The sequence below is a fragment of the Channa argus genome, chromosome 4 (genome assembly GCF_033026475.1).
Source record: "Channa argus isolate prfri chromosome 4, Channa argus male v1.0, whole genome shotgun sequence".
Lineage (NCBI taxonomy): Eukaryota > Metazoa > Chordata > Actinopteri > Anabantiformes > Channidae > Channa > Channa argus.
The window spans coordinates 4,512,600-4,534,056 of NC_090200.1; the positions used below are offsets into that span (position 1 = coordinate 4,512,600).

A 21,457-nucleotide genomic window follows, 5' to 3' on the forward strand; every position below is an offset into this window, starting at 1 on the left:
AAAAACTAGATTATGTGCAGTTGTTGTTGCCCTAGGATAGAATTACTGTGGACCTTGTTATACTCGGGTTACAGAGGGCATTTTGAACTGCCAGGCTTGTCACTTCATTATACAGCTGGGCAAATCTGTGGCTCTGTCCGACTTGCTTCTTCACGCGTGCCATTCTTTGCTTATGTCAACCACGTCATGCATTTTCAAACCTTCGATCGGGATCTTCGTTTGCCTTTTTGTTCTTCGCAGCAACTGTCCTCGGGTGAGTCAGAGCACGTACTGTACGTGCGGACATAATGAGCCACCTGTCAAACGGATACAGGGTGGATGTGTAAGTTCTGAATGCTGTATGTGATTCTTTTAAATTCCTTATCTATGAAGTTGTTGACAACGAGACAATGCAGATTGGTCCCCGGAGACATAATCTTGGTGAACAAAGTCTATCCAAAGGGAAAATGGATCAATAGTTTTAGCTTCCAGCCCGAGTATAAATGCATTTAGCCCCTTTCCCTCCTTGCAAACTCTATATAAACTCATCTGTACTGCCTAACAGTGTGACTACAGGAGCATAGGGCTTGGGAGCGGACTGTGTTTGTGCTCCTGCGTCCCATCAAGACAAAGGCTACACAGTTGAGAAGCAGAGCCTGTTGATATCGATCCAGCTCCCAAAAATAAAAAATAAAAAATAAATCCGCTGCGAGAGTTTTTTTTACCAATATTTTGAGAGACGAGACTGATGGCTGCGGTAGATTTATTATCTCCAAGGCCAAGAGTCGAAAGTCTAAAGCACTTGAATCAAACCTACATTTGCCCACGGCAGAGCAGGAAAAAAAGGAACAACGTATAGTTTTATAGAGCTTGTTACAAATTCAAGTCTCAGCATAAAAGGCACTAACAACTGTTGGCCGTGAGCGTTCACCGTTACGAGGTCCTGGGCCGTGCTGAATGGCCATCCATCTGTTGCAGCCGGAGTGAAGGCTCCGCTAAACCCGGCTTCTAAACAACATCCATCTGTTGCGACTTGCTGTCATTTCTCCTGAGTGCAACACAGTGTGCATTCTGAAGAATCTGACGTCCCCAACTCAATTGTGTATTTATGTACAAATTGCTGGCATCAGGTGTCTTCTCGTGTCATATTGTATTAGGGTGTTTTCTACCAATTAGTGACGGCGACATATGTTTCTGACGGGAGGTTCTAATTTGTAGATTAATCTAAAGGTGTGTCGAGCTGAAAGTCACCAATTATTCACTGGAATAATTTTTAATCCCCAGTTGTCGCTTCATGAAATAAAAGTATTGTCTTTTTTCTCCTTTTCTACTGGCTACATGTTACCGAACCTGCTACAGACGCCCTCTTTACGCACAACCCCTTCCCGTGCATGTAAATCCAAAGCCCTCCTTTCTTTTCCTGTTGTCGATCCCTGCTTCTCCCAGTCATCACACTCCTGTCCCCGTCTTTAGGGTCTGGCTGTCAGATGAGAACCCTGGACAGCGGCATCGGCACCTTCCCTCTCCCCGATTCTGTCACCCGGGCCAGCGGTCGCCACATGCCTAAATCCGAATCCAGCCCAGACGGGGTGGCCGCCGGCTCCTCTGAGCTCGATCGGGACCCTCCTCCTTCTCACCTTCATCCCTCACAACCCAATGTGAAAGTGCCTTCCCTCCCGAAATCCTGCCTGTATGATCCTACCAGCATGGGTCACTCCCTGTCCGACCCCACTGTGACCTACAGCAGCAGTGCCCAGGACACCCAGAGCCGGCTGCCCAAATTAGCAACCTCAGGTGAGTGGAGAACCTCCCGATAAGTGTATTCAAATGTAATGAAAGTACATTTTATACTGTAGAGCTAGTTTTATATTGAGAGAAAACTTCAGCATTATGAGTTGCAGTACAACGATGCCCTGAGCTAAATGCTGAGATCAGCCAACACACAGACACAATGATGCAGCGCACACTATGTGGTGATACATTTCTTTCATAATTAGTTTATGTCATCCCATTTAAGCGCGCAGGGAGTCACTGGCCATGGCCGGAACGGAGCACGAGTTTTATTTTTACACCATGTGCCACTGAGAAACTTTCACAGCTAACGGGCGCCATGTTGTTACCGAGGTCGTGATGGGATCAACCAAAGCAACCGCACCACAAAATGTTTACCTCGTGCTGCTAGCATGCTTACAACCAAGAACCATTGTTATTGTCGTCAATTATGCATAATTTGAGAATCATTAAGAAGCATTAACATTATCTACATTATCTGTATGATAAAAAAGTATTCGTAATACAGTGTAGTTTCACTTTACTCATTTTTACCAAAACATTAACCCACAATTACATGCAAAGCTTCCTTCATTTATATATATATATATATATATATAAACATAATTAATCAATATCCTACAGACAAGACAAGGAGAAACATCATTTCTAGCAACCAGGAGGAGAGTTTCAACTGTTGAGAGTTTTTATTGCTGTAATATATAAAATAATAATAAAAGCTGCTATTATGATGAAAAAGCCTATAAAGCCTAACACAGTTGTTTTCACCTTTCAAGACTTAAGTGAAATGTGGGATGTCGGTGTACTTCACGGTTACACCTCTGAAGCACTCAAAGCCCCCAGACAAGCAGACAAGAGGAAATTGTTTGGCTCATTATACTCTGATTAAAGGAGGAACCTTGTTTGCTCCGCTAATTCTGAAGCTAATGCATCAGCCCCAACACTGGACAGAGCGTTTCCGAGGAAAAGTAACAAATGCACAAATAGATATGTATGTCAGCACAGCCATTGGTCACAAAATGACTTCTGCCTTGGTGGTCGCTGTGATGCACAGACCATTCACAGACAGAATGGTGGTGGGTAGGATGCAATCAGATGGCTGATTAAAGCTGCAATAAAACACTGGGATGAGTGCTCGCACCCGGGGATTTATGCTTACAGGACATTAGCCTGCATCTATTTCACCTCAGTGCTGCGGTGGCAATGCAGAGGCAGCAATTTGAGTCACAACTGTCGGCGCAAATAGAGAGGAGCTCCTGTTGAGGCTTCCCTGTGGATCAAGTTGATTAGAAGAGCCTTAGCATATTCTGTGCATCTTTATCACATGTTTATCCTTCTGTGCTTTCGATCATCATTATGTGGAATCACAAAGGAGGCCACAAAGTAGCTGCGTCTGCCACATTGTTTGCTTCCTAATAGGCGAAAGAAAAGACTTTTATGATCCCGATGCAGATTTTTCAGACGGAGACGGAGCGTCGGCCAAAAAGCGCTCTGTTATTGTATTGCGGCTCAGCGTTAAGAGACAATTAAATTGGTGTCTGCCCAAGACAGCAGTAGGCAGAGTAATAATAAGGCAGCCCTCCGTCGTTCAGAGTCGCCAGCTGATAGCTGTTCTTGCCAGGAGTCATGGCTGGGAACAATTGCAGGTTGGACACCATTAATTTTTGATGGGTCGAATATTGTGCAGCTCCATTCATACATGCAGAAAAATGAATGTGTCTCGTCTGCCCAAGGAAAGACTTTTCACATCCGAGGAATTGAAAGCATGTTTTGCTCTCTCTCCGGCTCTCGCATGAACGCATTACACGAGATGCTCCAGTAGTGAGACAGATGCTGTCTTTTGCTGTACAACTCATTTCTCTTTTGCCTCCTCTCGGCTTGTAGATGCAATCAGGACTAAGAGGTTGAGTCTTTGTAACCCACACAACATCTCCACAGAGGACAAAGACGAAGAAACGGAGAGGAAGGGGAAAACCACGGACCACGATATGCCCGGTGTAAGTCATATATACATGTATGTGAATACTGCACAACCACGTTGGTGTTAAAAGTCACTGAGTATGGACATAAATCAAGGAGTATAGATAGATCACAGCAGGTTGGTGCTCTCACCTACGAACAGGGCAGAACAAGGCACAATAGTAACTGACAAAGTAAAGACCAGGTCCAACGTAAGGATCTCCTGGTTCTAATTTTGGCGTCACAGTACTATGTCAACTGGCACAGTACAGGCTGTGTCCCTTGTCAATCACTCTCCTTTTCACTTCCCGTGCTCCATCTGAATTCCATGCATCAGTAGTCATGTGATTGCAAAGAAGCGATTCATGCATATGTAAACGCGTTTAGTACAAAAGCAATTATAAGAGATTTTATAACGTATTTCTTACAATGATTATTTTTTATTTGATTGCATTAGGTAATAGATACACAAGATAATCAAACCATGTTGTTGACATACACTATATTGCCAAAAGTATTTGCTCACCCATCCAAATAAATAAATTCAGGTGAGTTTGGTGTGGAAGAACTTGACTATAAAGAAATTACAGCTAAGAGCAAACTAATGCGAAGGGGAGGACGTACACAGTGTCAGCGAATGTGTCTGTGTCCTAATGGCACATGGAAACGTTTGCACTGGTATAATTTTCATAATTTTATGATGAAGGAACATTTGTGCTAGCAGAATATGCATTAAATATTATGTCGATGGAATAAAGTGGTCGACATCTCAAAGTAATGTGATGCAAAGTTTTTGGCTCAGCTGCAAATATAGTTGGGAACTGCAAGAGCTCTCTCTCAAACATTGTTATTTGCCCGCACAAAAACAGCCCCGTTCCAATTAATTTCGCTCAAAGCTGCATTTAAAGATTTCTCTTGTCCCTCTTCTTTATTTTCTCCTCCGCTTCCAACACAATGGCCCTTGTCTGTGTCTTTTTAATAATGCTTCGTGTTATTATTATAATCAAATGTCTTTTTAACTGTGAATAGGAAAGAGCCCTGAAAGTTTGCACGTATTCAGGCAGCAGCAGCGACACCGAGACTGAACCCGAGGGGACAGGAAGCACTCTGGTCTCCCCGCAAAGGACCCTGATCAACAGAACTAAAAAGAGTGATTCAGGTGTGGATGAAAATTCCCTTTTCTAAGACGTTTCCAGTTGAGACTCTAGTTTATTCTGATTTGAACCACACATTTCTATCTGTGGGATAATTTATTCCTCCATCCACAGTTGACCAGGATGAGGAGACCCTGAAGAGAAGCAGTGTGGAGAAATCATTGTCCATTATGGACTACTACCAGCATGATATGTTCTCCCACCTGGGGAAGGAGAGCCGGAGGATTTCCCAGTACAACTTGCTGCACAAAGAGTCGTCCCTCGATGGCAAAGCAGGAGACAGGCTCAGCGTGAGTTTACAGCCCCTCATAAAACGTGCTTTACCGTCACGCTGCTCCTTCCCGTCAAGCCTTTTACTGGCCTTCGTGATCTCGAGGAAGCTGCGAAGGCTGTGATATTTCTTAATTTACTCAGTTTTTGAAGACAGATATCCGAGTATTTATTACACTGCCAGTCAACAAGTTTTTGTTATGTTACACGGGCTCCTACCGATTATCACGTTATCGTAAATCAGCTTCCTCATTTCATGGAGCCCAGTGAAGCCGGTTTAAAGTGATTAAACCTCCCAGGTGCAAGAGTATGCAACTTTGTACAGTTAGAAAAATGGGCCTGAGCCCTCAGTGAAACGCTTCCCAGGATAGAGACACGCACTGTCACACGGTTTGCAGGATTTCTTTTCCCTTCAGCAAAGGTACAAAGGTGAATAGTTGAATTTCCACCATACCTGGGTGCTATGCTAAGCACTCTGGGCGAGCAGACTGCTTGTTGAGTTGCAGCTCAGGAAGGTCAACTTTACCTTCAAAGTCCTTCCCGAGGCGCGAACCAATTCACTAAACTCAAAGGTTTTCTTTTCTACGGCGAAATTGTTTGCAGATTTTTCGTAGACAAAAAAAAGAACAAAGCCACCTAATTGGTTTCGATCGCCTTGCCCTCTTGTGTCAGCGGGTATTTGCCCACCAGTATTTAACGCTGCTGGATGACGAATGAGGATCAGCGACCATGAAATGGCCTCCAGCCTTCACGGGCCGCCTTTGTGGGCCGGCCAAACGCTGCTCCCTTACACTGCCCCAACACCCACCCTGACATAAAAATCCATATTTCGGAATAAGAAATCTGACTCGTGAACAACTGTGCATGAGAGGTGGGAGAACAATCCAAACGTATTCCGTGTTGTGGGTTCTTGACCTCTGGTGTCATTCGGGCATTTAACATCGAGATCAGAGCTGCACCGTTTGTACTGCATTTGCACCCATAAATTAGAATAATGATGCAGTATTTCTGGGTGATACATGTCTTTTAAACACTGTTTGTTTTAGAGGACTGCAGCCAGAACCGTGGCACACTAAGCAACATTGCACGGGTGTATAAATACATAGGTTGTACCAATGTCCACATTGACCACAGGGTGGTTCAGCTTGTAAAACCACGGCTGAAGGGTCGTTGAGGAACATGCCTGAAGCCTCCGATCTCCGAGGAGCTGTAGCGGACTCTGGCCTCACCCAAGCAAACGGAGAATTTCAATCGAGTGTCCCATTGTTGGAAGAGGAGGCGTCTCCGTTGGACAAAGCAAAGTTTGGCGGAAAGGGGGCTTTTTCACTCCGATCCGAGTCCCGGCAGAGAGGCGACGCATCGAGCGAGACACTACACGTCTCCATTAGCTGAAGTGCCAGAGACAAAACGGTTTGTCTCATCCTCAAACCTGTCTGTCATTTCATTGGATGCGTTAGGCCTCATTTTGGAGGGTGGCGTGGGGGGAAGTCCTGTGCTCAGGGGGTCTCCGTTAAAAACGAGAGCTCAAGAATTCCCAAAACAACTGGACATCACGTCCTGTCCTGTAAAAAGAGATTTGTACTCAAGTTTTGAGGTCATTTATCTTAATAAACAGCTAAAGATGATTCAGCTGCAACACTACAAGATTCTAAAAAACATGGTATTATGATTAAAGGTAGGTGGGAAATCCTGGTCCCTGTTGATCTAAATGCCTGTTCCACCAAAATGCTGCAAACACAGTACTGGATGCTTTAATTAGACACTTTGTGCATTGCCCTCGAGTGCTGCCAAATCAAGCCATTTCTCTCCATTAGCGAGTTCTGAAAGTGAGCAAATCTGTCTTTATTTCAACCTGCTCCCAGCAGCGTCTGATTTCAATTAAGAACATTTGAGAGGCGGACGTCTTTCGCTCGAGACTAGAAAGGCCGGAGCAGGTTGCAGCTTTCGAAGCAAAGAAAGTCGAGCCAGGTTTTTTAAAAATAATCTAATAATTAACTACAAGGCGCACAGATAGTTATTTTCTACTTTTATTTGTCAGAGGCATTATGCTTTTCTGCAAAACCAAACCTGATATTAATTGTGGCAGTAACTTTATTCCTAAGCTGTGAACCAGCTGTGATGATGGATGACTGCTGCTGAACCCGCTTACCCCACATTATCCTCCTGCTAAAACGCCAATTCATCTGCGTGTCATCACCCCCTCGCCTCTCTCGGCGCACGTCCACGCCTGCGCGGCCGCTTTCCTTTTGTGGTGGCTCGGGAACTTTGGAATTCGGAGACGTTGTCAGCGGTGGCAGTTTGGGGGAAGTTTGGTGGCTGGTAGCGGGTCTGTGTCAGAGCCCGGTGATTTAAGCGCCTTTAATAACCTTTCACAAACACTCAGGAGAGTGATGTAAAGCTCCGCGGCTCCCATCAGAGCCCTCACAGCCCGCGCTGGCCTCCCATTCATCATCCTGACAGTACCTGACAGCCCTGCTAACGGCGGCCCCCGCCCCCCCTTCTCCCTCTATCCCCTGCTTCCTCCGAGCCTCTGTTTCTCCAACGTGCCATCTTTCCAGTTTTGCCTCTCTCCTGGTTCCTGCCTCTCGTGTACAACTCTTTTCATCTGCTCTGTCCACATTTGTTTCCTAGAATTCCCTTCCCAAAGCTGAACTTTTCTGGCTCCTTCATTCCCTTCCTGCTGCTTGCTCACCCTCACTCCCTTCTCCTTTTTCCATCCTTTGTTTTTGTCACGAAGGAAGACAGAAGTTGCTGCAGTAAAATAACAGTAGAAGTTAGGGAGATTCCTCGGGTGGATGTGACCCGTATCCAAAACTAGCCTGCAACAATTGTGCAGGCACGGCATGTCCCGGTGTTTGGAACAGCTTGTTACCCTGAGCGATGATTGCGTGGCGAAGGGAAGGAAACATTTCGGCTGACATGTAATTTAAAATAAGGCTAGCAGATAACCAAAAGTATAACAGGGCACAAATAAATATCAACAGCAGGAATACGCCCCTTGTGTTGCTGTCATTGCTAGCCAGCGTGATGGAGGAGTCAGATGGAAGAGATACTGAAATAGAAAGCGAGAAACTGCCACCGCACTTCCCCACATCGGCGCCGCCATCAAATTATTAGCACAGTAACAACAGCGACGTGAACAACAAACATCTAGTTTTCATGCTTTTTTTCTCCCCGTCGCTCACTAGAACGTAAATTCACCATCATGTAGATGCAGCGAGTGTTTTGCGGCCTTCCTCTTGACTTGGTTGTGATCAAAAGAAACTTAAGACACATTCCATAGAACACACTGTGATCTGCCTACGAATTATTAATAGTGAAATCTAACAGCGTTTTCTATTACGCATCAGATTCACGCGCGGAATCCTCGGTCCTGCAGCCGCAGGTGGTGCAGACACCTGCACCCGGGAAGGTTCGATCCGCTGGTAATTGCGTTCCTCCAAAATCCAATCCAATCAGCGAGGAGACAGGCGTTGCTTTTTATTCTTCCTCGACTCTTCCTCACCGTCGCTGGGCTCTGCTCATCACACATCCTCCTCACGTCATGCCGCGCTCTGTTCCCTGAGGCCATATAACCTCCATTTTTATGGCTGCCTATATTGTCGGCTATAAAAATAGTGATGTTACCAACAGCGCTGTGTGGGTGTCAAACTCAAATTAAGCGAGTCCAATCTGCATTCGACACTTGTGCTTAATTTGTGTTCAACCTCTGCACCTGCACAACCTCTGCCCGACATCTCACACCGTGTGTGAGTCAGACGCCACCTTCGGGCACATCGTCATGTAATATTTCTTTTGATTCTGTCTTCTTTACTAACTTAGTGTGATCAGTGCACATTAATGGGGCTCTGTGGGATTTTGGGGTGTAAGGTTGAATCAGCATCACAATATAGAATCATTAGTTGGGGTTTGTTTTTTTTTTCATGCTTAGCTTTTGAAACCAAACACTGAAGTTTTGAAGGGAATGTAAATAATTTCACGCTTGCACACAAATGTACCTAACTTACGCCTAATTTTAATGCTACTTTCTGTGTTCTCCTTCGAAAAGTCCCAAATGGTTGAGAACTACGTTCCTCTCTTCCGAGTGAGGCAGGCCTTGGGAAACCAGAATTCTGCAAGACAAAGCTGTCCCACCTTTACCAACATTTCAAAAACTCGACCCTCTGGGAACAGACTCCTGGTGGTTTCACTCCAGCCCCCTAATCACAGAATATTTCACACCTGAGTTGGCAGGTGAATGCAGTTAACTAGCCGGGTGCAGAAGAAACCAACAAGGCTCCAGGCCTATTAGGACCAGGACAGAGGACAGCTATCGGTGTCATTTTCACTCCCTCCACCCAAACGTGCAGCCTAACAAACAGCTGAGTGCAAAAATGTCATTGTGCATCGGTAAAACCTGCAGCTGAACTCGGTGGAATGTTGTTGAACCAGAAGTGCATGATGGTATTTTTACACGAATAGTTGGAATAGTTTATTTTTGACAGTGGTAAAATGTCCCACTGGAAAAAAGACGCACATCGACAGTGGTGTAAAAAATGCATAGGTTTTCCATGTACTGCGATATTATCCCCACAACAAATATGGGATTTATTGTTGTATTGTTTATTGTCACAATATTTCTCGTGGTAAAGGAGAACGTGGATCCAAATGCGTCGCACGTTCTTCTGAATATTGCATGTAGTCATCAGGCACATGATGATTTCAGTCGAGCTTCTTTGGCATTCAGAGCTTGGCAAAGGTCAACAAGTGCCTGCAGGTTCCATTACCAGCATGTGGAGCTTTTTACAGCACCTCAGATCTATATTACAGATGCAGGCATGTTTATGTTTTCGTGCTTCCTGTGCGGAGTAGCTCTGGGTTTAGGTCCGGGGGGAGATACACCTCACAGCAAAATGCAAAACGGTCCAGTTTAGGAGCGTCTCCAGAGGTTGCTTGAACCCTCCAGCTATTCCTCTGTGTACTTACCTCTGAAAAAAACACCTACGTCGAGAACTGCTCCCCTCTTGGGGAAGATTTGCTGAAGTAAAAAGAGCAGAGATTTTGGTTTGTAGCCTCTCGGGGGATGTTTGGTGCTGATTGCCACAGTAAACAGCTGGTTAAAGTGTGTTATGTGACCTCGGAATTGTGAAGAACACTCAAATAGTTGGCACATCATTAACCACTTGTGACTGTTTTTAGGTTCATGGGATGTTTTGTTTCCCTCTGTGGGGACGGGGGTTGTGATTAGTAATGATCTGGCATGAGGTCATGTGACAAGGAACGTGAGCGTAAACTTTTGTTGTACAGACTAATAGCTCTTGCGTTTCCTACGAGCGGGTTCCCCTGAAACGCCAATGAGCTCCGATGTGGTGACCCAATCGGACATAGTGATGAGACCCAGGATAGCATCATATCTCAGTTTTAATACCTTTGTGGACTGTCATGGCTCGCAGCACATGTAGTCATCAGTGTCATCAGTTATGTGCTTTCTGTTAATCTGTGTTTCTTCTGTCCCTCTGCAGAAGGAGATGGGTCTGGAGAAGATGCCCGTAAGCCCGAACCAGTCGGGCTCCTTTGACTTCTCCTTAGAGTCCCTGAACAAGCTGAATCACAGTGGCGGCAGCCTCTATCCGGACGGACGCAGAAGCGACAGCGCCGGTGGGAGCGTGGAAGACTGCTGCAAGGTGGACGAGCCCCCCTCCTCCAGCTTCTCTAGCAGGCCCGTGGCAGATCCCGTGGGTTCCTTGAGCGACTCTCTGTACGACAGCTTCTCCTCCTGCACCAGTCACGGCTCCAACGACGCGTAGGGTCACGGGCGAGACGCTCGAATTACACCTTGGCCTTTACCTTTCCTCTGCTTGGAATTCAATGCATCGATTGGTTGGATGTCGAAGGGCACAACAGGCCTCTGGACTTCTCTGGACCACACCCCCGCCCCATCATAAGAAGCCCTGTCCTCTCTGCATACAACAAGGAGCACTTAGTGGAGCTGGACACGCGAGGATGAACCTCACCTCAAACACCCAACCAGGACTTTGGATGTGGTGGACCGGACGGCAATAGGCAATGTTATCTCTTTGCAATTTGTAATTCGCTTTCCTCCCTTCTGGGGGAAATTTCTTATCATTGCACTGCAACAAATACTGTACAAAGTGTGTGAGGAGTGTAAAGTGAACAAATATTCAAGCAGTGATCAGCAGAGCGTCTCCTCGGGGCAACACTGGCGTCGAGTTGCATTCCCGAAACTAGACTTAAACCCATGATGTCATTTTATGTTTTTGCTGCTAACTACGTTGCTTATTGAAGTTTCCAAAAAAACCTAAAAAAAAAAAAACTGCCCATATGGAATCACAGCCCATAATGATGCATCTAGTTAATCTGTATCTACAGCTTTTTTGAAGCTTTGTTTTTTCATTTGGGATATTTTTACAGGATTTTTACGAGGGGGGGAAAAAAAAAACACGTTGCCAGCTTTGCGTTTGTGTGCGATCATCGAGTGCTCAACGGCAAACAAAGCAGAAAATACAAAAAAAAAAAAAACTCCACAAATCCCTTTTCGACTGGAGCAAAGCTCATTGTGTAACAGTGTGGTACGTGAACTAATGAGACGTTTCAGTGTCTGGCTGACACGCAGGTACAGCAAAACCACCGACTTCCTTGGCCTGAAGGCCCCCAGTGTCATTGTTGGTAGCTCAGGGAACACACTGGACTCAATGGAGACTGTAAGAATGAAAATGCAGCCATCAGGAAAAAGCTCGGTAACCTTTCGCTTTTATGTTAAGACCCTGCAACTCCATCATCCAAACAATCTCTCCGAACCTCAGTTTTCCTTTCATACCTGTGTGTTAAGTTGTATATAAAATTTCTTCCACGTTGATATCAGAATGGGCATTGCTGATTGAGATGTGCATCAGAGGAAAAACAAGCAAAACGCGTGTAAATTCTTTTGCCAATCATTCAACCAAGGTTTTAAGTCTGCTGTTTGAAAATGTCTCGTCTTCTCTTGTGGAACTCTTTTAAGGTTCTTGTTTCAAATTTGGAAAAAAAAGAAAAAAAGTTTATTTTGGTCATTAAGAGCTAGAAAAATAAATGTAAATATGTTATCACTTTATTTTAAAGACATGTTTGAACTTTGGGGTGAAGTTATGCCAAATTTCTCTCTGGAATTTGACCAGCTGGTGCTAATCAACAGAGCCGACTGTGTTTTCAAATTTTTTTTTCTATGAAACTGTTAATATTGTATGAATAGAGTCTAAAGAGGACCTGTGTATTTTTCTAGATGTCCAGTATTTATACCCACATTTTGTACTGTAGTGTGATTGTCATGCTTCACCTCGCTTCTTAAATGTTCCTGCTTCCTTTGTAAAGAGAAATGGTTACCAGCAGTGTTACTTTGGTAATTATTAATATTATTGTTATTATTATTATTATTACTGTGTGCAATTTCGTCTGTTACACTAGACTTTAATGCTATATTTTATGTAACTATTTCCTAATTAAATATGAGAAATCCTATTTCAAAGTGAGCTGCAGTCTGTGTGCGTGTTTTTCATTCGTGCGAGTGTGAGGAAACAAGTCGTGCGTCAGCAGGCGATGCGCTCATTCATTCTTTGAATGAACGAAGCGAAGATTTGGGAGGAAAACCCGAAGCCCTTCGCCCCCGAGGGCATCGCGTGTAATCACGGCTGCCCACTCACACTCTGTCAGCAAGTGTCGAGGCTCGGAGCCGGCGACAGTGCGCTCACTGCAGAGGGATCTCTAACCATCAGCCCCTTGATGGGTAATTACGCTCTCAGAAATAAACGCAGTTGTGCGTGGTCGGATGGTGTGTGTGTGTGTGTGTGTGTGTGGCTCAGTTCATAACACACTCGAACAGCAGCAGAATCACATTGAAATCTACTGTAAAGCCTGGATTATGGAATGAATTCCAGCTTGACAAACACGAGTCATATAAACCATTTAACCACATGGAAAAATGACAAAGTGAGCGGACATATAACGTGCGTGCCTCCAAAATTATTAATAATGTGAATGACATGATTGTGTTTGATGTGGGCATTAAAAACAATTAAAACGACCTAATGCAGAACGTCAAGAACAATCAAGTGGCAAAAAATGAATTTTTATAGCGCCAGAAGCCTCCACCACAATTTTATCCTAATTTGGTTCTCATCAGCGCGTGACAAACTGACAGAGGGCTGGAAACACCGGCTGTGAGCCCCCCGTCACGTGGTGCGCGTTATAATTTCTTCGCTCCGGATTTGTCTCCACTTCGGCTGCGGGAGATCTCTCTCACTTCGCGCGGAGCGTTTCGCTCTCACCTCATTCAGCGGAAAGGATGCGCGCATCCCTGTGCGGGCTTTCTCCGCGGCGCTGCGTCCTCCGTGCCTCCGTCTGAACTAGTTGGTTTGGTCTGATGGTTCCCCGCAGAGCGTCATTTGGGAGAGAATGCGTCTTCTCGTTTTTGCGACTTTATTTGGAGTCCTTCTCGACGCAGGTAGGTGCAACTTGGGGGGAGACGCAACAAAAACAGGTTCTTATTTTGGACTAATTCACACATTTCCTTTCATTCCGAATTGGTGCGCAACAGAGGGGAACATACAATATTACAAACAGATTTGATCATGTGGTACTGACGTTTTTTAAAAATATATTTCAGTTCGAAAATGATTACAACTTTATTTTGACCCAATAACGTGAAAGAAACATCATTTCTTTCCCCCACATATTTCTTTAAATCAAATCCCTATGTGGGCAAGGGTGCTGCGCTTTTTGGTGAGGTTTTTACGCGCCGATGGAGCTGAGTTGGCACAGAATGGAGAATACACTGACACCGTTTCAAGGCACTGTAACACTCTTAAACTATTAAAAACAGTTATGCAGATGCCCACGAGCTGTTCCTGTCTGTTTCATGGCTGCGTGCCTTTACTTTAAACGAGGGACTTGCTTCCTTTGCGCATGAGACCTTTGCGCGCTCCTTGGAGTAGCTGGTGTCCGTGTGTGAGAATTAAACGCTGCCTCTTGGAGCACGTCCTGCACCTGTGTCTGATTTCTTTTACCTTACTGTTTCAAAGTCTCTCACATTGTTTGCAAACCGAACAGAAATATTGTAATTGGTGTAAAGGATTTGTTTCTGTTGTGAGACCTGGATTTAGATTAACCCCCCCCCCCCAAATTGATAAGCTGAGTCTGTTGTTTGTTGTTGTGAGTCTCCTTCCAGATGATGGATGGAGGTTTCACTCATGTGTTCGGCTTTAAGTAATTAAGCTGGGGTTGTGATGTTGTGATGTGGACCTTTATCAGTCGGGTTTGATGGCGCTGTCTGAGCTGAGATTAATGATTGGTGCCATGCCAATAATTACACCAGTAATATCAGCAGTCAGTGGGGACGGATAGCCTGTCTGTGGGATTTCTAGAAGACAAAGGGCAGGCGTGTTTGCAGGAACTTTGCGTTTTGAGTTTTTGACTGGGACACAGTGTGATGCTGCCACGATGAAGACGCCCTGGAGAAATACTAATTGAAGCAGGCAGGCGTATCAGTTCAAGGAGTCGTCCAGCACCACTTAGCAAAAACAAAAAGAACAGTTTGGTAGCAAATGTAGCGTAAAGATTGACATTTTCCTGCGGGTGTCTGTTGAAATATGGTCCGATGTTCAATAAAATGGAGCACGTTCACCATTTTAACCTTGAAGCGACCAGCTACCATTGGAAATAAGTGATGCATTACACTGTGGGCACATTATCTGTGGCATTTACAGCCCTTTAAATAGCACTAGAGGTCAGTTTTAACACTGACACAATAAGACTGACTGTAAGCGCTTGCAATTTATTCTCCTACAGCTTGATTTCAGCGAGCTTCTTCTCCTTTTGGCCACTCGGGTTCATGAGGTTTTTGGGTCTTGCGGGCACAATTAAAAGCATCCGATTGAACCACTGCATGTTACCTTTTAAGAGAAGGTGTGGTAGCAGAAAGACACGATTCTTTAGAGAGACGTCACGTCATTCTCCCTGCCTGTTTGTATTGAAGGGGAAAGTAAAGAGCGTTTCATCGTTAATCCACTTTCCTGACACTCAGACAAGCACTAAAAACAGGTGCAACACAACAAAGATGAGACGAATTGAAGGAATCGAGTCATTAGGAAATTAGGCTGGTAGTAGTGGACAACACAGGGGAAATAATTGACACTGGGTGTCAAAAACGTGAGTGAATTTTAGAAATGCAGAGGTTGCATGTGGTTGCCCTTGGACAAACTCAGGCCTTATGCTAAGCTAGGCTAAGCTAGGCTAAGCGAGCTTGCGGACGGATTCCCTTCATGTACCATTATGGGCACAAGTAAGGTATCAATCTCCTCAGCTTATTCTCAGCAGCACCGCAAACACGAGCGCTTCCTACGATGCCTCATTGTACCTGAACTTCACACAGGCAAACACGCATGCTGTGAAATGTCATCACATGCACGACGAACCAAAATGCCACGAAAAGATTAACTGATCTCTGTCCGTTTCATGTGCTCATGTCGCTTCCATGTCGTCCTCCACGGGACAGGAGACGCCCTTCAGATCCAGTGCTACCAGTGCGAGGAGCACAATGACTGCTCTACGCCGGAGTACATCGTCAACTGCACGGTCAACGTGCAGGACATGTGCCAGAAGGAGGTGCTGGTCAAACCCGACGGTAAGGCCGACGTGCGCTGATGTGCAACTTTGTTTTCCATGTGCTGTAATCACATCAAACGCTGCTACTGTTTGTGAAACACAGCTTCAAACCCTAGTGATTACTGGACATGCAGAAGATGCAAGTTGGAGTTATAGGCCTACCTGTGCATCTTTTCCTTTAAAGTCCACCACTTATGGAAAAAAAAAGGTTTTTATCTGATTGAAAAGGAGTTATGTTAATGGTGGTGGGTGGTCATAAAGAAAAACAAGTACTTAATGGATTGTGGGAAAACACTTCACTGGTGCTCATGAAATGCTGCACTCGCTTGAATGAACACAGAGGAAATATGACGCACACGTCCCATTGTTGTCAGTCATGTCCTGGGGAGGCTATTATGATGCTGATGTGGATCTAAATTTGGGTTTTTTCTTATTATAAAAAACTCATTTAGAGGATTATGCAACAGTGGCAGCACAGCCTTCTTAAGCAGGTTTCATTTTTTTTTTTGTCTTTGCTAGTTTTCAAGATGGACTCGCTGATGATTGATAGCTGAGGCTGGCGATGCACAGGCCAAAGTGTCCAAGTAGAACGGTTCGGTTGGTATTTATCTGTGGGAGAAAGGTGACCGTCTGGAAAGCGCAGACAACAGCTCAGAGGACGCTCGACCTACTGTCGTCCTGACCAGAACGTAGGCAATTAACGTAGACACTGATGCCTCAACTGCGAGCGAGCTGAGAGGCGTCGTAAATAAGGTCGTCTGGACGGCAGTAGGTCAAAATGTCAGGCCTTTCACCGTGATGCCGTTTGCGAGCACAAGCTATGAAGCTGGTATAAAAACACGAAGCCAGCAGGGACGTTCTTTCTTTAAATAAGACGGAAAGCGCTTCCTGCCGCCAAAACCCTTTTAATCCTCATTAGCTGGACTTCCTGAGACAGCGCAAGAGGCCGAGGACGTCCAAACCATCTCGTGTGATTTTCACTGTGACGTACATTGTTCCCTGTTATTTTTGTCCTCTGCTCAGGTTCTGAGAAAGACAGAGACGTGATCAGACCTCGTCTCTCTGCAACACTTTATTCAGCTCGTTTGTCAGAGAGGACGGACTTTTTGTCCTACGGACACAACTTTAGATTAGATCTCCACTGCTGTGCACAAAATCAAATGGTTCCTGCTGCTGGGTGGTGGTGTCTCTTTATTATAAGCCACAAGAAAGAAAACTCACGTATAAAACAGTGTTTACTGCCCTACGTCAGGTGCAATGGAAATTTGACCTTTGACCCCAGCTAGTTAATGTGGATCCGCTTAAAAGCCTGATCTCTACTTCCTGTTAAAACAAAATACTGATAATAATATGTGAGCTCGGGGCTGTGTTTGAATCAATTAACAGTTAATTTACAGTTTTCTCCTCGTGTTACTGGAACTCAATCACATCTTTGTCTTTATCTATTTTATATCTGTGTAAATCACGTGTGCAGTGGTTTGTCTGTACACTCACATTTGGTTGCAAACGCTTACATCCCTTTATTTTATAATGTCAAAGAGTAAAACAAACTTTTTTCTCATCAATGCAATATTTATTTGAACATTCAGCTTAATTCTTTTAAGGGGGTGCAAATTATTTCCTCCAATAAAATGTTTATTATTTTAAATAATGTTTTAATGACATTTTCTTTTTACTTGAGGGAAGAACATTTAAAAGATTAAAATGTAAAAACTAGCTTTGCTCTTTTTGACTTTTCAAAATAAAAGGATTAATCCTCAATATTTTGTTTTGCAAAATAATTTCAATAACTAATAGCAGATCAAATCTTCCTACAAAAGTTGTAATTTAGCATCAAGTCAACTGTTTCCAGTTGGAAATGAGAATTTAGCTTTTGCATACACAGGTGAAATCATGACTGACTGGCTTCTACACAAGCTAAATGATTTAAGAGGTTTTAAACTCAAATTCCAAAACCTTTTAAGAAATAATAAACTAACGAACAATATCAGTGTGTTTAAAACGTTTTCAATGTAAGAAATGCCAAACATGTAACTTACATGATTTATGTATTCTGGTATTTGTAACTCCAAAAAATTATAAACAAATACTTGTTTATAATTATAAAAAAACAGCCGGGAGGAGATAAAAACCCTCCTGGGGTCTGGCCCCGCCCCTGCATCTCATTATAATGAGACAATGAGCATAAGTGTCCAACAAATGCCCATTTACATTCAAACTGTGAAGCAAAGCAGCAGCTTGAGGTCGAGGTGAATATGGTTGCGTTGCGAAGGCTGTTTTAGACGCACGTGTGGAATTTCCGAGTTTGCAGGTGCAGTTCCTGACACCGTAGCAGTGCGTGACGTCCTTGCTGGAGACAGTGAACGTGGACGGAGGCGTTCAGTCGTGCTTTCGACACAAGAGACCACCGCGGAGGAAAAGACGCTCAGTTGTGTTTCTTCTCCGGCTTCATCAATAAAACCCCAGATAATGGACCGTCCTGCCTGCCAAGACTGAATTTATCTGGATTTGATTTCATCAGAAGTTTTTCCTGTCCGGTAAAGGGGAAATTTCATTTGCAGACGAGATAAACAACGCAATAAAAATGCCACATAAATGATAAAATGCCTGCCAGAACACACAATAGATACAAATAACAGCAATATGTTCCACTTGAGTCGCCGGCTCTGGAGTGTAACAAAGTTACAGAATACACGTTTTTATTTCCCTCATACGATCATGGCAAACAAACAGCGGGTCAGAAGAGCAGACAGGAAGTCAATAGTTCCAAAGGCTCCTAGAATGTGTGTTACTTCTTCACATCACTGGTTATGTTTTTGTGCTGTCTGGACACCTTTCAGTCCCAAAACCCAAACCTCCCTTCTTTTATTTTGGCAGGGATCCATTACAGGAAGTCCTGTGCCTCGTCTGGCGCCTGCCTCATCGCCTCCTCCGGCTACCAGCAGTTCTGCACGGGCAGGCTGAACTCGGTCTGCATCTCCTGCTGCAACACGCCGCTTTGCAACGGGCCCAAGAGGAAGCGGCCCGTGCCCTCGGCGGCGGGGTCGCACGCGAGGTCGAGTCGGCCTCTCGTCGCCCTCCTGACCTTCCTCCTGCCTCCACGGCTGCTCCTCCCGCTGACGTAGATCCCTCCCAACACACCTCCAGTGTGCTTGTTGTTTCCTTTAGTAGAAACCAGAGAAACAATTCAAATCTGACTTTGTTGCTCGTGTTTTTTTGGGGGTTTCAGGCCAGAACTACTTTAAAACTTGTAACCAAGAATAACAACAATCTCATAGACCAGATCAACTGTCAGAAGAACCAGCTGCATACGAACATCTGTTGCAGCACATTTAGTGGAAATGAGTCGCTAAAATATTGTGAGCATTGAGAAGTTAAAGGCAGAGGGAGATTTGGAACATTTAGATTTAGAAACTGGGGGCTTTAAGGCTCAGACGGTCAAATGAAGAGATTATTTCTAAACCACTGCTGTAGAGTCTATTGAAGTATTTACTCCTTTTAGGTATTGTAGTATTCAACCAACTAAAAGTTTGTCCTCAGTAAAATGTGAAATACATTTGTTTATTATAGTGACTTATTCAGAAGATGTCCAGATGTTTTAAATAGGTTGGATGGATACATGATAGGAAAATAGAGCATGTTTATTATAATAACCATGATCTGAATCACACACAACATGACCAAAAGTGATCGAAAGCTGTAAGAATTTACTACAGATGGAGAGAAGAAAAAAACAAAAATTGAAATGGAAAAATGGAAACTGAACGGAAATGACTAGAGACAGACACAAAATGGCCAAAACGCAGACACAAGGTTACGTAATAACTAGAATAATTACTATTACAATCATAATTATAAGCAGACAGAAAATGACCAAAATTGAAAAAGTTACTAAAAACAAAACGAGTGACGTCAGACATCAAAGGCCCAAATGAATTCGCCGGTAAAGTCAGCGACGAGTGACGTCACAGCACTTCGTCTCTGACGTGCAGCCGTTTGAATGTACCGTGGTGAATGTCCTGGTTTCTTTTCCTTTAAGTTTTTTTTATTTTATTTGATTTTTTTTTGCCCCAGCTTCAGTCTGGAGCCCTGCGGTCCCTGGATGAAAAACTGTTGATCCGAGCGACAGCACGTCGCACACCTGGCAGGTGGGAGCACGCGGAGCCTTCTGCTCGGACCACGTGGAGGACGCACTCCGACGCTGTGCAGACACTGTAGATGTTCTTGTAGAAAAGTATATTTATACGCTTTATATATAGTCATATATTTCAATATACTGTGGGCTTATTTTGGATGCACGGTTTAAAATGTACCCACTTATCATTTGCTGTCCAGTATTTCTTTCTTTCTTTTTTGGGGCCATTGTTGCTGCAGGGAGCATTTTGTGTTATTGCTAACTCATGAGGGGGACCCCCCCCTCTAAATGCGTGTTAGATAGTGTCAGTGTAACAGGCCACAAGCACAAGTACATTTGCATCCGAGATTTGCTTCAGGATCATAGCAACCACTTCTTCTTCCTTCAATAATTATTGTTATTATATAGTTTTCATAGTAAAAAGACTGTTGTACATTGGTAAATATTACAGAGTATTACTTTTCAGACAGATCCCATCAATGTTCATTGCCGTTTTCTGACTGTGACACTGTAACGTGCTGACGTGTTATGTAAATAAATGTTGCAGAGACGACATGTTTCCACTGTCCAACAATGGGAATCTGAGAGTTACAAACTTTTTTTTAAATGATTTGACCCAAAACTCATTTCTCATTTCATAATGATTTATAATACAAAACAGAACAAGGAAACTGTCCCATTTCAACCTAATAACTGTGTTTTATTAGTAATCTCAATATAAATTGATTTGCTTTCTTATTTTCCACCATATTCTGGATTTACAGCGTGCACATGGTGACAGAAAGTCTCGTTTTCAACTTGTCGACATTAATTTTTTACGTGATCAGAAATAAGAATGAGCTGCGGGACCTGCAAAGCCTGCACACGTTATTGTTATTGCATGAATTGTTATTGCAGCAATCTCCACCTTTAACCTCTAGTCTGATGCATGAACTCAACTTAAAACACTCTTCTGTGATGAGGCGGTGTTGTTTCTGGGAGACACAATCCAGACGGTCCAGTTGTGGCCATGACTGACAACCCATGATTGACAGAGCAGTCGGTGCCATTACAGCGTTTCCGAGTAGCCGTTTTCACGTGGCACAAGGTGAATCCCACAGGCCACAGTGGCTTTCGCAGCGAATTTTGCACAGATTACAGAAAGCATGCAAACGATTAGAATCATTAAAAAAAAAAAAGTAATCACCGTGTTAAAGCTCGGCTGCAGGTTAAACTTTGGGCCTATTAGCAGCCGCAGTATCCTGCAGTGTGAAGGGCGCCGCCTGTGCAACAGAGCATCATTAAGCCTGAACACAGAGATGGAGGTGGAAGAAGCCAGGACTGACGATCGCAGAGGGGAAGTGCCGACTGCGGCTCTCCCGGGGTTAAGAAGCAGCAAAAACAGGAGATTATTAAAAATAATAAGGCCCACCTCTGCCTCGCGCGCACACGCACACACACACACACACACGCACACTCCTATCGGGGCGGTGGTAGTGGAAATACTTCAGTTGATGGGGGACCTCAGCTCATCTACTCTGTTTACTGTGCAGGC

General features: G+C 44.2%; 2 protein-coding genes across 11 annotated transcripts in view; both read left to right on the forward strand.

Moving 5' to 3' along the window:
- Nucleotides 1–12,658, forward strand: part of LOC137125361 (nck-associated protein 5-like) — a 116,434-nt gene extending 103,776 nt beyond the window's left edge. For 8 of the 9 annotated variants that reach the window (XM_067500711.1, XM_067500713.1, XM_067500712.1 and 5 more), the window contains 5 exons: nucleotides 1,453–1,773; nucleotides 3,655–3,767; nucleotides 4,759–4,888; nucleotides 4,998–5,173; nucleotides 10,655–12,658. In XM_067500711.1, coding sequence (XP_067356812.1) covers nucleotides 1,453–1,773; nucleotides 3,655–3,767; nucleotides 4,759–4,888; nucleotides 4,998–5,173; nucleotides 10,655–10,939 — 1,025 coding nt within the window. In that variant the 3' untranslated portion in view covers nucleotides 10,940–12,658. The other variant, XM_067500720.1, reaches the window with a different exon arrangement.
- Nucleotides 12,659–13,386: 728 nt separating this feature from the next.
- Nucleotides 13,387–20,476, forward strand: LOC137126235 (ly6/PLAUR domain-containing protein 1-like). 2 transcript variants are annotated; one of them, XM_067502778.1, is made up of 3 exons: nucleotides 13,387–13,629; nucleotides 15,679–15,807; nucleotides 18,666–20,476. In XM_067502778.1, the coding sequence occupies exons 1-3, from the start codon at nucleotides 13,581–13,583 to the stop codon at nucleotides 18,911–18,913; spliced, it is 426 nt and encodes a 141-aa protein (XP_067358879.1). In that variant the 5' UTR covers nucleotides 13,387–13,580; the 3' UTR covers nucleotides 18,914–20,476. The 2 variants fall into 2 exon arrangements, with proteins under 2 accessions (XP_067358879.1, XP_067358878.1); XM_067502777.1 differs by having other exon boundaries at nucleotides 13,388–13,665.
- The last annotated feature ends 981 nt before the right edge of the window (nucleotides 20,477–21,457 follow it).

Bases quoted from the DNA above. Each gene is read 5' to 3' on its own strand.
- LOC137126235 (XM_067502777.1), top strand. From the start codon at position 13,581: ATGCGTCTTCTCGTTTTTGCGACTTTATTTGGAGTCCTTCTCGACGCA. The intron at 13,666-15,678 runs GTTCTTATTTTG...TCCACGGGACAG, and splicing joins GGGAGACGCAACAAAAACAG to GAGACGCCCTTCAGATCCAG. The intron at 15,808-18,665 runs GTAAGGCCGACG...TTATTTTGGCAG, and splicing joins GGTGCTGGTCAAACCCGACG to GGATCCATTACAGGAAGTCC.